Below are 14,374 nucleotides of genomic sequence, written 5' to 3'. Positions count from 1 at the left end.
TTTTAGACTTCAAACACATAAATTTGAGGCTCAATCATTGAAATGATACTCCCCCCCCAAGTTCACAAATCCCATCCGTGACAGATTTTCCCTGATAACTTTGTCGATGCCACAAATCATTTGCTTACAACAGAAAAGGCACAGTGCTTGTCTGGTTTGCATTATTAAGGATAGCCATCTAATCCAAGCTTCTTCATTTCCCAAGGTGAAATTTTGTACAAGTCCATTGATGTGAAAGGATATGGGGACGTTTCGCTTTACCTTTTGTTTACTTTTTGGTAAACTACTTTTAGGCCCCTATAGATCCTTCAATGTTCCATTTCAACCATATAGTTTAAGATTTCTCAATGTTACCCCTATAGTTTTGATTGAGTTTCCAATGTCACCCTTAATCATTAAAACCAAATAGCCTGCTTCTTGATAGTTTTTTGCATCGAAGGGAAAGATTGAAAGTTTACAAGATATGGGAGTAGCGTTGATAAATCTTAGATTATAAGGGTAGAAGTGAAACATTGTTGTTCTGGATGGTTTTGTCTGTACTCTGTAGCCTTCTGCGTCAACCTGATTTTCCCGTGAAGCACTGTGAACTCACACTCCCTTGTCTTCTTGTACCGACCAGGTCATGCGCCATCTACCAGTAAATTGCTTTTTTCAATTAACATTAAATATTCTAAAATTAAAACTTTTCATGCAATTTAGACGTGCTCTCTGTATGGATTGGTGCATCTAAAAAACAAATTAATAATACCTTATCAAGATTTAAACTTAAAAAAAACATATCTCATCAACCCTCCATCCAATCTCTTCAAGTTTATGGGATGCATTACTTTTCTTTTATTATTAGTAACATGGATGTTCGGGTCAATTTGTGTGCATCTCGATTAATTTTATAAGTTTTGAAGTTAACAATTACGTAAACCTTCAATAATTCTAAGATTTACAAGACAAGAATTAATAATTTTAACAAAAATTTAAATTATATCAGGTTTTATGTGATGCATTGCTGAACACGTGAGTGGTGGTGGTGGCAACTAGTCTTGTCTACCTAAACCCTCCATGCAATAATATCCCTACATGATCGAATGATGGTGGATAAAACAGTGACAGGGGGTAAAAGAGTTTTTATCCTTCTGGTTTTAAATATAGAAATTTTTCTTGAATTCATCATAGCTTCTTGGCTCTTGGGAAGCAAGATCCAAGTCCCAGGATACCCTAACCATTGTTGAGAAGAAAAGAAAAAAAACAATTTCTATTATCCGGGTGGCCAAACAGTTTACAGCACTCCACTTGGACTGAAAATCACGTGACCAATACTAGTCGTTCATGAGAAAAAATGTCACATCCTTTGTAAACATGCCAGAATATCGAGATGCTACTGGATTCTTTTGTTGTATGACGTGCCAATTTCTGGTACACTGACACAGACGTGACTTACTACTTTCTATTTATTCGTGCACTTTGTTTTTTTGGTTGTATTGTGGCTCAGCAGTGCAGAATCTGCTTTGCTTTGGCTCATAACTTTAATGCAAAGCTTTCAGGGCATGGTTTATATGTTTAATGCAGGCATATAACTCTGCTTATGTGGTGGTTAAAGGTCTTAATAATCTCTCATGGTTTTCCTTGGGACTTAGAAAAAAGCAAGCACCCTGTCCAATTTCCGCCACAAAGGAAAGTAATTGGAGTCTAATTTAGAAGAAGCGAGTGCAATCATTGCCTTTCTTTGGTAAAAAGCTTACGTTATGGAAAAGCCTCTTTAAATCCTTGTAAAATTCATATCCCAACAAACTACTATTGCATTCGATAGTTTTGATGGCAAAACCAGTTCACTATCCATGCTATCTTCATCTCTTGTTTCTTATCCTTTCTTTTCATCGGTCAAGCCAGCTGCAGCCCTTTCAGTCTCAGTCCCTTCTGAGAATCCAGCAGCTTCTTAACTACCCATCTTTCTCGGCCAGCTTTGACAACACCACAGATTTCTGCAACATTGAACCAACTCCATCTCTAACTCTAGTGTGCTATGAAGATAATATAACACAGCTTCACATTGTAGGAAGTAGTGGGGTTCCTCCAAATTTCTCCACAGACTATTTCTTTGCCACTGTTGCTAGTCTATCTAGCTTGAAGGTTCTGTCTTTGGTTTCTCTTGGCTTCTCGGGGCCACTGCCTGAAAGTATTGGTCAGTTATCTTCACTTGAGATATTAAATGCAAGTTCAAACTATTTCAGTGGCTCCATTCCAGCATCTCTTTCATATTTGAAGAGCCTTCAGACACTGATTCTGGACCATAACAAGTTCAGTGGTGAAGTTCCTGGTTGGGTAGGTTTCCTTCCAGCTTTGGCTGTGTTGAGCTTGAAGAACAACTCCCTTAGTGGGTATCTACCAAATTCTCTGACGAGATTGGAAAGTCTAAGAATTTTCTCTCTCTCAAAGAATCACTTATCTGGACAAGTGCCTGATCTTCATAACTTGACCAACCTTCAAGTTCTTGAGTTGGAAGACAATCACTTTGGACCTGATTTTCCAGGTTTGCACAACAAGGTGGTGACTCTTGTGCTAAGAAATAATAGCTTTCATTCTGGCATACCTGCTGACTTAGTCACGTACCATCAGCTTCAGAAGCTGGACCTCTCCTTTAATGGATTTGTAGGACCATTTTTGCCATCTTTGTTGTCAAGCCCTCCAATGAATTATCTTGATATTTCACATAACAAATTTACAGGGATGCTCTTCGAAAATATGTCCTGCCATGCTGAACTAGCCTATGTAGATTTATCCTCAAATCTTTTGACTGGAGAGTTACCTACTTGCCTAAACTTGAGCTCAGAGAGCAGAACTGTCCTGTATGCTAGAAACTGCTTGTCAAACAAAGAACAAGAACAGCATCCTTTTAACTTCTGTCACAATGAAGCACTGGCTGTGAAAATCTTGCCTCGTGATGATGTTAAGCATCAGAGACACGATAAGGAAGTTCTTGCATCAAGTACTATGGGAGGAGTAGTTGGAGGAATTGCAATTGTTGGCTTGGTTTTCTTGTTTGTCAAGAGGGTATATAGTAAGGATGATGTGAAAAAACCCCAAACAAGGATACTCGTGAGGAATTTGTCATCAGTGAACACAGTGAAACTTCTTTCAGATGCAAGTAAGCTCTTACTTTCTTCTTCTTTCAATTGTTGGGTTAGACAGAGAGAAATTTTCTTCCATTTTAATGCTAAAAGAGGGTTAGTTATATGGTTCTAAAGTTTTTGATATCTTAACTCTCTTGCTAGGCATGTGAGTTTAGGAGATTTTTCTGGTCTTTTAATCTTCCCTGTGAAGACGGCAAGTCTAACATCCTGCTTATTTTTTATTTTTTTTTGCTTTGTTAGGGCACATATCACAAACAATGAAGCTTGGAGCTAGCCTTCCTAATTATCGAACCTTTTCTCTGGAGGAGCTCAAGGAGGCAACAAATAACTTCGATGCCTCGAACTTACTTAGTGAAGATTCAAACAGTCAGGTATGCAATTCGGAATGCTTAAACTTCTGCTACTTAGCTAGTGCAGAAATAGAACCAAAACACTTCCTTTTTTCATTATTCCCCAATTTAGCCATCTGTTATTATTATGGTATCAGATGTATAAAGGAAAGCTCAATGATGGAAGTCTTGTTGCTATTAGAAGCTCAAAAGTCAGGAAAAAGATCAGCCAACGTACCTTTACCCACCATATTGAGTTGATTTCAAAACTCAGACATAACCACTTGATCAGTGCTCTGGGACACTGCTTTGATTGCTGCCAGGATGATTCCAGCACCAGCAGAATATTTAATATATTTGAGTTTGTTCCAAATGGGACTCTTAGAGACTACATCTCTGGTAAAATGATTGTCCGTAGTTCTGTGTTATAAAGGATGATATTTTTGCAATCACATTCTCATGATCTTTGCACTTTGGTAGGAATTCCAGAGAACAAGCTGAAATGGCCACAAAGAATAGGAGCTGCTATTGGAGTTGCAAGGGGTATTCAATTCCTGCACACGGGGATTGTCCCGGGTGTATTTCCAAACAATCTGAAGATAACAGATGTCCTATTGGACCATGATCTGCTTGTAAAACTCTGTAGCTACAACCTGCCACTACTCACTGAGGGATCGGTAATGACTAGATAATAAAGAGATCCCTGATTTTTTTTTCTTCCAAGCAAAAGTATATCATGTTCATGCTCTTTTGAAAGCCTTTCAGGTGGGCGCTGCAGTTTCTTCTGGAACAAAACAAAATTTTGGGACAAGGTCTGTGGTCGACTCCTTTCAAGCTCAAATCAGGATTGTAGAATTTGTTACTAGTATAAAATTAGGATTTTGTTGTTAGTCATTTGTTGAAAAATTAAATCCACTCATGATCTTTTCGACAAATGCAGGGATAGACATGAGGATAAGGAGGACATCTATGACTTGGGAGTAATCTTAGTTGAAATCATTTTTGGAAGGCCAGTGGTTAAAAATGAAGTCATCGTCTCAAAAGATCTGGTTAGTACTTGTACCTCTGGTGTCTCCGTGACACCACCTCTATTCCTGGATTTGTGATGTATGATATCAATTTACTTTTGATTGTTGCGCAGTTAAAAGTAAGCATGACAGTTGACGATGTAGCTCGAAGGAATATTGTTGATCCAGCAATTAACAAGGAGTGCTCAGATGAATCTCTAAAGATAATGATGGAGATATGTATTAGATGTCTTTCCAAAGAGCCATCTGATAGACCATCAGTTGATGATGTGCTTTGGAACTTGCATTTTGCAGCACAAGTTCGGGAGCGTTCCAGAACAAGTTAGAACTGAATGTCTCATGTTCGTAACTGTAACTTTATCTACTTCCTATATTTTCCAAGAATTTGATGATCAATTTAGTCCTCTTGTACAAGTCTGATTTCCCATGTATGGCATATGACTATCTGTAGTTTCAAAGTCCAATCTCATGCTACATCGTACTTCCAGGGGCCAGAATAGTTCATGCTTATTATGAGACGCTATCCTATGAGTTCTTTCAGATTTTATTTCATTACATTCAAAAAGAAACTCGTCCGAGAATATCAAGAGAAGAAACAATTGAAATTTCAAAGCTCATATGAAATCCTTCTGTGGTAGAATTCGTGTACATTGAACTTTCTTTCTGTTGTAAACAAAGCTAATTACACAACAAATTTCATGTGAGACAACATTTGACACAACACAAAGCTAAACTATTACAGCATCTATCCTTTGGATAGCAAACAATTTGCTTGAAAATCCAGGAACCAACAAGGATTACACTAGAAGAAATTTAAGAAAATCATATTTTTATACAAGATAAGGAAGGTGATTCTGTCATCTATGTGGAGATCCCAATATCGGATTTGTTTCTATTTTTGTATTCCGCGGCTCCCTTGGACTCCCAAACTTCTCAGCTTCTCTTGCTATCTGAATATCACAAGGACTATAGTATTGATACAGAAATTTTACAACGTATCGAGGAATCAGAGCTGCTAAAACTATAGCGAGTAAGCACAACCAAAACAATTCTGTCTTTGCAACATGGAAGATGGCCCTGTCATGTTACATTGAATTGCAAACATCAGATGCTATATATATATATATATATATATATATATATATATACACAAGAATAACACATGCAAGTGTTTCTCAATCTAAATGCTTAAACGGAGTTTTCAAATGGCTGTATGCAAAACAATGGAAACAAGAATCTTCCGATTGATACACATTATTTTCTGACAACAAATGTTAATCGATGATATTATCTCCAGTTTAAACTAAAGTCAGAAATGATACGACATTTAAGAACATAGATGAGTATATATAAAGGTATGCATTGTGTCTACGGATGGTTCTAAAAGCTGATCAATATGACAAAGGAAAGGGCATACCAGTAACCAGTGAAAATAGGCACAGCATCAATGACAATGACACAAATGAAAGTTGCAATTATAGATCCCCATATAACTGCATGAGTAATCCAACTCCACCGGAAGATGTCCATGGCCAAGTGCAAATTAACCAAAATGACCACTGCAAGCGTCCACAGATCTCCTATACTTGATCCGTCAATGGTGCTGGCCCAGTATGCAAAGAGAGGGATGGAAAAGACAGCCACACTTTGCCACAAGGTGTCGATCATTGTCAGCCAAAACAACTTAGAGTTGTAGGCCTCTTGTCTGTGCCCTGCTCCATAAAGCTGGGGATACTTTAGGAGAGTCCTTCTACTTAGGTCCTTGTCAAGAATACCAACTACAATGGTAGGCAATGCTGTGTAGATAATAGAATACAACATGCTGCTCCACTCAGTGATTGCAGTCGTCAAAGTGAAAGAAGTAAAGATTACATACCTGTGCAGTGATGACAAAGTATCAACAACTGTGTTAACAAGCATACGATAATGTCACATAAATTTTGGGTTAAAAAGGAGCACACTTTATTTTTGTACACTGTCTGCAAAATAACTAGGATCCTAATTTAACTACACTCCGATGACAGTTTCATCAGAAAAATGTTTCAGTGTTTAATAAGAACAAGAAATGAAGGGATAAAATTTTCTGCTAACTTCATCCAGTCAGCTTCGATTTAAGAGGAGTTCACTTTCCCAATTAATGAGTGATGGCTATTCTACAATTATATAGAAAATGCTTTGCAAGGAACCCTTTTCTTTAACTTCTAAAGAGAAGGGGAAACAGAGTTTTTCTTAAATAAGGCACATAGCCAAAGAGATAGTTAAGGATAAGGCAAAGAATTAAGTGAAGGCTGCTAAAACTTCCAACAAATTTTACCATCTCTTAGCATATTTACATATAGCATGATTTTGCATGTGAAAGAAAAAATCCAAAATATGCTTTATGCAAGTTTACTCACCAAAACAAAACAAGAACAAACACTGCATTCCTGTAAAAATTATATAGTATCATATATCCCATCCGCTGGTAATTCCAATGTCCATGGACCAATAAAAGTGGAACTAAGAATCTGAACTGCCCCATTGCAAAATCTGATGCCATTACTGCTTGCTGACCCTCTCGCCCACTAATGCCAACTCCAACATCAGCCATTTGGATCATTGAGACATCATTTGCACCTGTAAACATTTAGAAGAATTTTCCAATGAGAGACAAGACAACGTAATTCCTTATGCTCCCTGAAGTTTGGTTCAGGGAAGCATAAAGCTACTGATCTAACATAAGTTGGGAAATCACCATCTCCAATGGCAAGTGTCATGTCACGAGTCCTGTTCTTCACAAGGGCAACAATTCCAGCTTTTTGCAATGGAGCCACTCGGCAACACAGAACCACAGAACATTTACTGGCTAATTCAAAGAGCTACAGCCAAATGAATAAACTACATCAGCACACAAAACCATTGCCATGAAAAAAAGAAAGATAAAGGTGAATTCACAAGCAAGTACCAGTTCTTCAAGTTCACTGTCAAGTATATGGACAAGGCTGGTGCCATCAATAATCAACGCCACTGGATTCACAGCAGCTGCATCACTTGCCCCAGTATTGTGTGTTATCCCAGATGTGATCGTGAGCTTCTTAGATGCAACCAAGGCATCTTCTAAACTCTTCCTTGAAGACTGCTTAGAGTTGCTATTGATTATAATTGAGGTCATTTTGCTTGTCAGGAGCTTTGAGGAGTAGCCAATTGATATAGCAGTTTCTTGCTTGTCCCCAGTTAAAACCCATGCTTTGATCCCTGCTGTCCTCAAAGATTCTATGGCTTCTGGCACCCCTTGTTGCAGTTTATCTTCAATAGCAGAAGCACCGAGTATGGTAAGACTGTTTTCGACATTGTTAGCAACCTTGCGAAGCAAAGCTGCCCTGCCAATTATAGCTGTGCTAGCTGCCTCAAAGGCTAAGTGCCACTGCTCAAACTCTGAATTATTCAATTCACGGATCCCAAAAACAAGTGTTCTCAATCCCATTGAGGAGTAAGTCTGAAGATGGGCTTCAGTTGCATGTATAATGTTCGTGTTCAGAGATCTATCTATCACACTAAACATGGATGTGTCAGCACCTTTCACAAAGACTTTCACAGTCTTGTCAGGGCATCCCAATATAACCGACATCCTCTTCCGGTCACTATCAAACTCATGCAAACCCAAAACATTGAACCTGCACTGCCAATATGGGATAGTCCAACAAAAAAGGAAACAGTAAGAACCATTTTTCATGGAAAGAAGTTCAACACTGCAACAATAATTAGTGGAACAAGTAACCAACTAATCCAAGCATTGCAAACACTATTGGTTCACATTCTCCTTGCTATTACAATCCATGTATTTTAATGATATGTGTGTATGGGGGAGTTTCAGAAAGATCCTTCCCATGAAGAGGATTCAAAAAAGAAGACAACTTCTCATCCAAACAGCACAAACATATTTGTGTGACCCCACATCACAAAGCTGAAAGTATTAGTTGATTTCAATATAAGTCGATTCATTTACGAATCCATGTCTTCACTTTAAGATGAACATACTCTTCCCTAATGCTAATCCCAGAGATACCACTATAATATTGAATTAGTAACCAAACTGTCTCCAGCCAATTTACAGCTTGACACACAATCATGTTAACAATGACAGAAGTGGCGGTGGTAATCATCATTAAGATGTTAGCAAAAATATGTCCAAGAAACTGGCAGTAAAAAAGGAAGAAAAAAGTAGTAAAAAGGTACCTCTGTCTTTCTCCTTGAATATTAATAACTATATGACCAGAAGTTCGTTCTGTAAGCATAAAACCATATGCAGCAGCAGCATAAGCGAGTGCTTGCTCATCCGGAGACTCCCCTTGGTAATCCAACAACTTTACTGTAGAATCAGATGTGTCATCGACAACAAGAGGCACGATTGTGTTACATGCTGCCAATGCAAGGAGGAAATCGTGAACATGTTTGGCTCCCTTCGTATCCTTTCCACTTCTTGATAACTCTAGGAGCTGAGGGTCAACCTTCACCTCCATCTTTGGCTGCAAAATCTTCCCATCCACTGCTGCCAGACACAGCAAACAGAAAAAAAATTGAGAAAGTTGTATGCAAAAAAATAAAAATGTTTAAAACAACAAAACTCTTGCTACCTTGAACAGGATCATTTCGTGAAACGGTTCTCCCATCACTGTAATCTACTCCCCATATGCTTGCACGTTGAAATTCCATCTTGTTCTCAGTAAGAGTGCCAGTTTTGTCAGAGAAAACATACTTTATTTGCCCTAAATCCTCATTAATATTTAAAGACCGGCACTGAAATCTTGAATTTGACTCCTCGTCATACAGTAGCATATCTCGAATCATAAAATAAGCCTGGCCAACACGGACAAGCTCCATGGAAATGTACAAAGAAATAGGGATCATGATTTGGAATACAATAACTGACATGAGGAATGTAAAAAATATCTCCAGCCCCCATCCATAATAATTAAAATTCTGTGGAGCCCCGTGTGCAAAGTCCTTTCTCCTATAAAAAGGCAAGATATCTAACTCATCCTTACGGCGCCTTAACCACACAGCAGCGCATATAGAAACAACACTACACAAAAAAATAAGGAACAGAGAGAGTATGATGGTCTCAAAGTTCATATGTGTCTCAAGCTGGCTCCTTTTTGATGGAGCTCCTGAGCTGTTAAGCATGGCCTTGGTTTCACGGCCACAATAAACAGCAACTCCAATTGCCCAAGCAGTATTCTTGAGCTCACAACCACGAAGAAGAATGTTTGAGGGCCCAAGTGACAATCTTTTCCCGTCAACTTCCATGTTTGCCTGAAATCCATATATGTTTCTATTAGGCCTCTCGCACTTAATCAACCCATTAATCATTTCCTCTCCAGGAATCTTTGAAATGGTCTCCTGCTTTGCATACCGAGTCTTCAAATTCGATTCTCCATCCAAATTTACAGTCTGCACAAAAGCAACCCCAGTTGGCTCACTAGTTGAGAGAAGTACAATATCACAAGGAAAGGTTTCATTAGCCTGAATCTTGAGTATCTCACCAACCTGAATATCCTTCCATTTCTTTTGTCGAAATTCATCATCAACTAAAACCCAAGCTAATCTATTATTCTCAACTCTATCTGACCTATGCCTCCTCCAATCCTCGTAAGCATCCTTGACTGCCGTAACTGACAGCACGAATGCAAGTGGCATGATGGAAGCTCCCCGGCCGAAGACTGCCAGCTGAGGAAGCTGATTAAGCACAGCGATGATGAGAAAATAAATGTACGCTACTCTATGAAACTGTCGAAACAAATTCCTGGGAAGAAATGAAAACACTGAATATTTACTAGTTCGAATCGAATTACCAGCAAACTCGTATCTCTCATTACTCTTTACAGGATCGTTCAAGTAAACCAATCTAGCATCATCATCACCAATCTCTTTCTGCGACAAACCCAACAACTCTATATCACCCCCTCTTGATCCATGCCTCACTTCCCTAACTGAATTCCCTCCCTTCCTTTGATTCAATGAGATCTCCTCCTCAAATGGGTTTTGAGAATCCATCAAGGAAATGGATCTGGGGGCTTTAAGATTGACTCTTGAAGATTATTCCAGAGTCAAAACAGATATATCATAGCAAATATTGGGTATTTGCTGGCTTTGGTGATTGAATCAGTGAAGACATCTTTTAGGCCATGATGCAGAGATCAGGAAGTGTCAACTTAAAAAGATACAAACTATTGAACCGACATCCGTATCACACCCATTAAAATGAGTGCATCTTGGAGGGATGTCAAAGTTTCAAAATTTCATTCAAAAACAAACCACATTCTGTCTTCTTGAGTATAATCCTCTCAGTTTCTCACACAAGAAAAAACAAACTCCACTTACAGATTTATGGATGATGTATCACTGTCAACTTTGGAGCCACCACAGGGCCTCTGTCTCGAGAAAACAGAGAAGATTTTCAAGACCCACTTCTAAAATCTCGAAATCTACAGAGTTCTGTTTCCGCAAGTGAGTTTTTCGGTGAAAAAAGAAGGGAATGAAAGGGAAAGAGAAAAGGAGAAAGCTTGCTCTTTAGTTAAAGCAGCTTGGTTGGTGATGGTGAAATAAAGACAGGAGGGGAGGTTTTGCAAAGGCGAGACAACGACACCGTTTTCTCCACCTGAAATTACATTTTGAGGTAGCTTGATAAAATTGTGATTCAATTTTATTCATCTGTTAACTAATTTAATTAATTGAACTAGTTCTGAGTTAAGATCTAAACAGATGTTTCTTGTACCATCGTGCGTGCATTGTGAATTATTTTTTAAAAAAATATTCTCATATCAAAGAAAATCCACCTTTATAGTTTTGTATTAAAAAAAAAAATCGGCCTTTTTTTTTGTGAAAACATTTGTAAATTTATCTCTGCTGCTTGACTCAAATTAAATAGAATAGGTAGCAAATAAGTTATAGTGCTGTGTGGTGTCGTTGCTTAAAAAAAAAGAGATGACCTTAAAAAAATATAGGAATTATCTGTTAATACTAAACTTGATTTTGTAGGTTTATTTTGAATTTTCCGACTTAAATTCTTACTTGGTTATTATTTAAAATTAAATATAAAAATTATTTAAATATATCTATTTAATTTAGCGAATCCAAAAATAACTTAAATAATGATTAAAAAACATAGTTTAACTTTATAAAAATAATTCAAGATAATTTTTTTATTTCATTATTTAAACAATGATATGTTAGATTGATATGATTTTTGTAATTTAATCTGTTAGTAAATTCACTGTAAAACTATTTTTTACTTAATTAAACAAAATAAAAAATAAACTTTTATAAAATTGAGTATGAAACAAGCACAAAAACAAGTAATGAGAACAAACTAAAATAATTTATATAAATAAATTCGAGATAGAATAAATATAGAATAATAATAAAAATAATGATAATAAAAAAAAAAACAAATCACCTTCTTTAACCGTTGATATGAATAATGAAGAAAATGGCTGTGTCCTATGATTTTCATACAAGCATACTAATTCTGCAAAATATAATGTCAATGATTATCTAAATCCAATGAGTATTTTTGTAGGCCATCCAACTTTAAAAACTAATAATTTTTGCTGGCATGTGCTCTTCGTTAAATAATAAACTTTATTTATTAATCAGGAACAAATTAAAAACTTATCATCATTTAATTAATTCCTTGATGGACGCATAAAACATGTTTTGGATTCAAGATTGAAATGGGACTGGCTTATGGGCTCTTTCCGAGACTTTAGAGGCCGTGACCCAGGTTATTTTTACTTGGGCCTTCTGCAACTCAGTGTGATTTTTTGGTGGGCAGACTTTAAAGGCTCATAAAACACGGGCCTGGAGTAAATTAATACACACTCGGCCCATTTAATGGTTAAATTAGGCCCATCACGCCCAATTTAAAATTGGCGTAGAATCCCCGCCAGCGTAACAGGCACGCGAGGCTTCCCTAACCGTTATAAATATACAAAATATCACCTCTTTCCACCGAAATCTCTCTGGACTCTGCTTCTCCTTCCCCTTCCCTTTCTTCTTTTCCTTCGTTTTCTTCTTATGGCAGTTTTCCCTAGGGCTAGGGTTTTAGGTTCATCATGGGACGCTCCGGTCCAATAATTCGGGCGGGCAGGCTCTGGTCGAATAATGCCTGCGACAAAACAAAACAAAACCTTCCCCTCTCTTTCTCAAACCCTACCAGAAGGTTTTGATTTATCTCCTTATTTTTCTCTATGTTTTATCTGTAATTAATATTAGGGTTTTAATGCTGTGGATTTCTTTTAAAATTCGTAGCAATTCAATTGGTAGGATTCTGGGTCTTTTGCACCCAAACAGAAAGCAGAAATCAAAACCCGGAAATTTCTTTCTTTTTGCAATAATTTAAATGAAAGAAATCAAGACCTATGTAGTTTTTGGGTTTTGATTTACTGTATAATTCTTTGTTAGGGTTTCTGTGCTTTCTCGTTTTTTCATTATGTAATTATTATTTTCCCTGCAAAACAGAAGGTAATGCAACGAAGCTGTGATGACATTTTTGGTGGAAGATTTCAGACATTACTTTAAGGAACAAATTGATTGGTTATTTTCGGCGAGGTAAATGGGTGTTCTGTGTAAAAGGTTAATGGACTGTTTAGTCCATCTGATTTTTCTTTTTTTGATCCCTCTATATAATTGTTTTGTAAATATAGAGGGAAGAATTTGGTTGTAAATGATATCAAATTTTATTTCCAAGTTGATTCTATTATATTGTAAATGATGTAGTGGGAAGAATTTGGTTGTTTCCTTGATTGTAGAATGCCAGCTCACTTCATGGTCCAATCACATGACAAAGTTGATTTTTACAGTAAAATTTGGGTTGGTTTAATCAAATTGTGAATTGAGATATTATTGTCCATATATAGCAGCTCTTATCAAGTAGTTAAGTTGAGTGGTCATCTTGAAAGATCATAGATGTGGGAAATCCAAAATCATACATCTATTCTTCTGTTTGTTGCCCCTGCATGTTTTAATTTCCATATGCTGCTTCTATAATATCTTTTAACTATTCTTTTGTTGTTGGGATATATATTTGCACATGTTAATACATAGATTTATTTATTTGTCTCACGTTGTTATTGATATTTTAAAATTGGCATAGATTCAATTTGTAGATGCATTCATGTCGATAGTTGAAGCAAAGAAGTCAAATGATTTTACAACTTTGTTTCAGTTGAAAGGTGGAATTAATTTTAGATGCTGTAATTATTATTTTTTTCCATCTATTTCTGAAACAATCTTATTCGCCAATTCTGCTAACAGGATTGCATGAGTGAAATTATGAGGTAGGCAAGATAATCAAATGTTCCAATCATCATAATTTCAGTGAAAAGATCAGAAAATTTTAACAAATAACATCAAGTATCAGCTCGTTGGGACAGTGGGTAGGAGGACTAGAGATTCAACAGTGATCAAGACTCAAAGTGTTGTTTGTCTTTACAAATTCCAAGTTTTTGATGTATTAGGGTCGTGTCCCATGTTACCATGCTTATGTTATAATGCTCTCACGTCAGGGTTGAGGAATGCTTAAAAGTTAATTGTACACTGATTGAAATCAACTTGTTACTTCAGGTTAAAGAAACCTGGATTTTCTTCTTTATTTGATGAAAGCTGCTATGTAGATATGCAATGCAACACTTATTGCTCTCACAAGGGTATGCCTTTTATTGCTTTCCTGAAGATTAGATGCTAGAATGTCAAATGCACCACAAATTACATGTAACTCTACCATAATGTTACGTAGGATTTGGCTTTGCATTCGAGGAACTAATTAAAGAAGATCCCAGTGAGAACTGTCCGTAATTTTTTTTTGGATGGTGAAGCTCAGAATTTAAAGAAGTTGGCTATTAGTGTTGCTCAT

At 36.9% G+C, this 14,374-nt stretch overlaps 2 protein-coding genes and 1 long non-coding RNA gene across 6 annotated transcripts; 2 read left to right on the top strand and 1 right to left on the bottom strand.

Annotated features, from left to right (window-relative positions):
• The first annotated feature begins 1,495 nt into the window (after positions 1-1,495).
• On the top strand, positions 1,496-5,005 carry LOC133704112 (probable inactive leucine-rich repeat receptor-like protein kinase At3g03770). 2 transcript variants are annotated; one of them, XM_062128866.1, is made up of 7 exons: positions 1,496-3,139; positions 3,366-3,496; positions 3,613-3,853; positions 3,944-4,131; positions 4,220-4,266; positions 4,395-4,503; positions 4,596-5,005. In XM_062128866.1, exons 1-7 carry the CDS (start codon positions 1,810-1,812, stop codon positions 4,806-4,808), a joined length of 2,259 nt encoding a protein of 752 aa, XP_061984850.1. In that variant the 5' UTR covers positions 1,496-1,809; the 3' UTR covers positions 4,809-5,005. The 2 variants fall into 2 exon arrangements, with proteins under 2 accessions (XP_061984850.1, XP_061984849.1); XM_062128865.1 differs by having other exon boundaries at positions 1,498-3,139; positions 3,935-4,131.
• Positions 5,006-5,081: 76 nt separating this feature from the next.
• Positions 5,082-11,080, bottom strand: LOC133704111 (phospholipid-transporting ATPase 1). 3 transcript variants are annotated; one of them, XM_062128864.1, is made up of 8 exons: positions 10,009-11,080; positions 9,096-9,912; positions 8,698-9,010; positions 7,427-8,135; positions 7,217-7,340; positions 6,879-7,098; positions 5,900-6,358; positions 5,082-5,559 (listed from the first exon to the last, which is right to left on the bottom strand). In XM_062128864.1, exons 1-8 carry the CDS (start codon positions 10,513-10,515, stop codon positions 5,340-5,342), a joined length of 3,369 nt encoding a protein of 1,122 aa, XP_061984848.1. In that variant the 5' UTR covers positions 10,516-11,080; the 3' UTR covers positions 5,082-5,339. The 3 variants fall into 3 exon arrangements, with proteins under 3 accessions (XP_061984848.1, XP_061984845.1, XP_061984847.1); XM_062128861.1 differs by having other exon boundaries at positions 9,096-11,080; XM_062128863.1 differs by having other exon boundaries at positions 8,698-9,007; positions 9,096-11,080.
• A 1,408-nt stretch (positions 11,081-12,488) lies between these two features.
• Positions 12,489-13,231, top strand: LOC133704333 (uncharacterized). The gene is made up of 2 exons (XR_009844042.1): positions 12,489-12,682; positions 12,982-13,231. It is a non-coding gene; the product is annotated as an uncharacterized LOC133704333 (long non-coding RNA).
• Positions 13,232-14,374: the final 1,143 nt, after the last annotated feature.

The sequence above is a fragment of the Populus nigra genome, chromosome 10 (genome assembly GCF_951802175.1).
Source record: "Populus nigra chromosome 10, ddPopNigr1.1, whole genome shotgun sequence".
Classification (NCBI taxonomy): Eukaryota; Viridiplantae; Streptophyta; class Magnoliopsida; order Malpighiales; family Salicaceae; genus Populus; species Populus nigra.
The sequence above is the reverse complement of the archived record's forward strand: the minus strand, read 5'-3'. Positions and strand labels throughout refer to the sequence as shown.

Bases quoted from the DNA above. Each gene is read 5' to 3' on its own strand.
- LOC133704112 (XM_062128865.1), top strand. From the start codon at position 1,810: ATGGCAAAACCAGTTCACTATCCATGCTATCTTCATCTCTTGTTTCTT. The intron at 3,140-3,365 runs GTAAGCTCTTAC...TTGCTTTGTTAG, and splicing joins GAAACTTCTTTCAGATGCAA to GGCACATATCACAAACAATG. The intron at 4,504-4,595 runs GTTAGTACTTGT...ATTGTTGCGCAG, and splicing joins TCATCGTCTCAAAAGATCTG to TTAAAAGTAAGCATGACAGT.
- LOC133704111 (XM_062128861.1), bottom strand. From the start codon at position 10,515: ATGGATTCTCAAAACCCATTTGAGGAGGAGATCTCATTGAATCAAAGG. The intron at 8,136-8,697 runs GTACCTTTTTAC...TTGGCAGTGCAG, and splicing joins ATTCAAGGAGAAAGACAGAG to GTTCAATGTTTTGGGTTTGC. The intron at 6,359-6,878 runs GTGAGTAAACTT...ATCACTGCACAG, and splicing joins TTTGTTCTTGTTTTGTTTTG to GTATGTAATCTTTACTTCTT.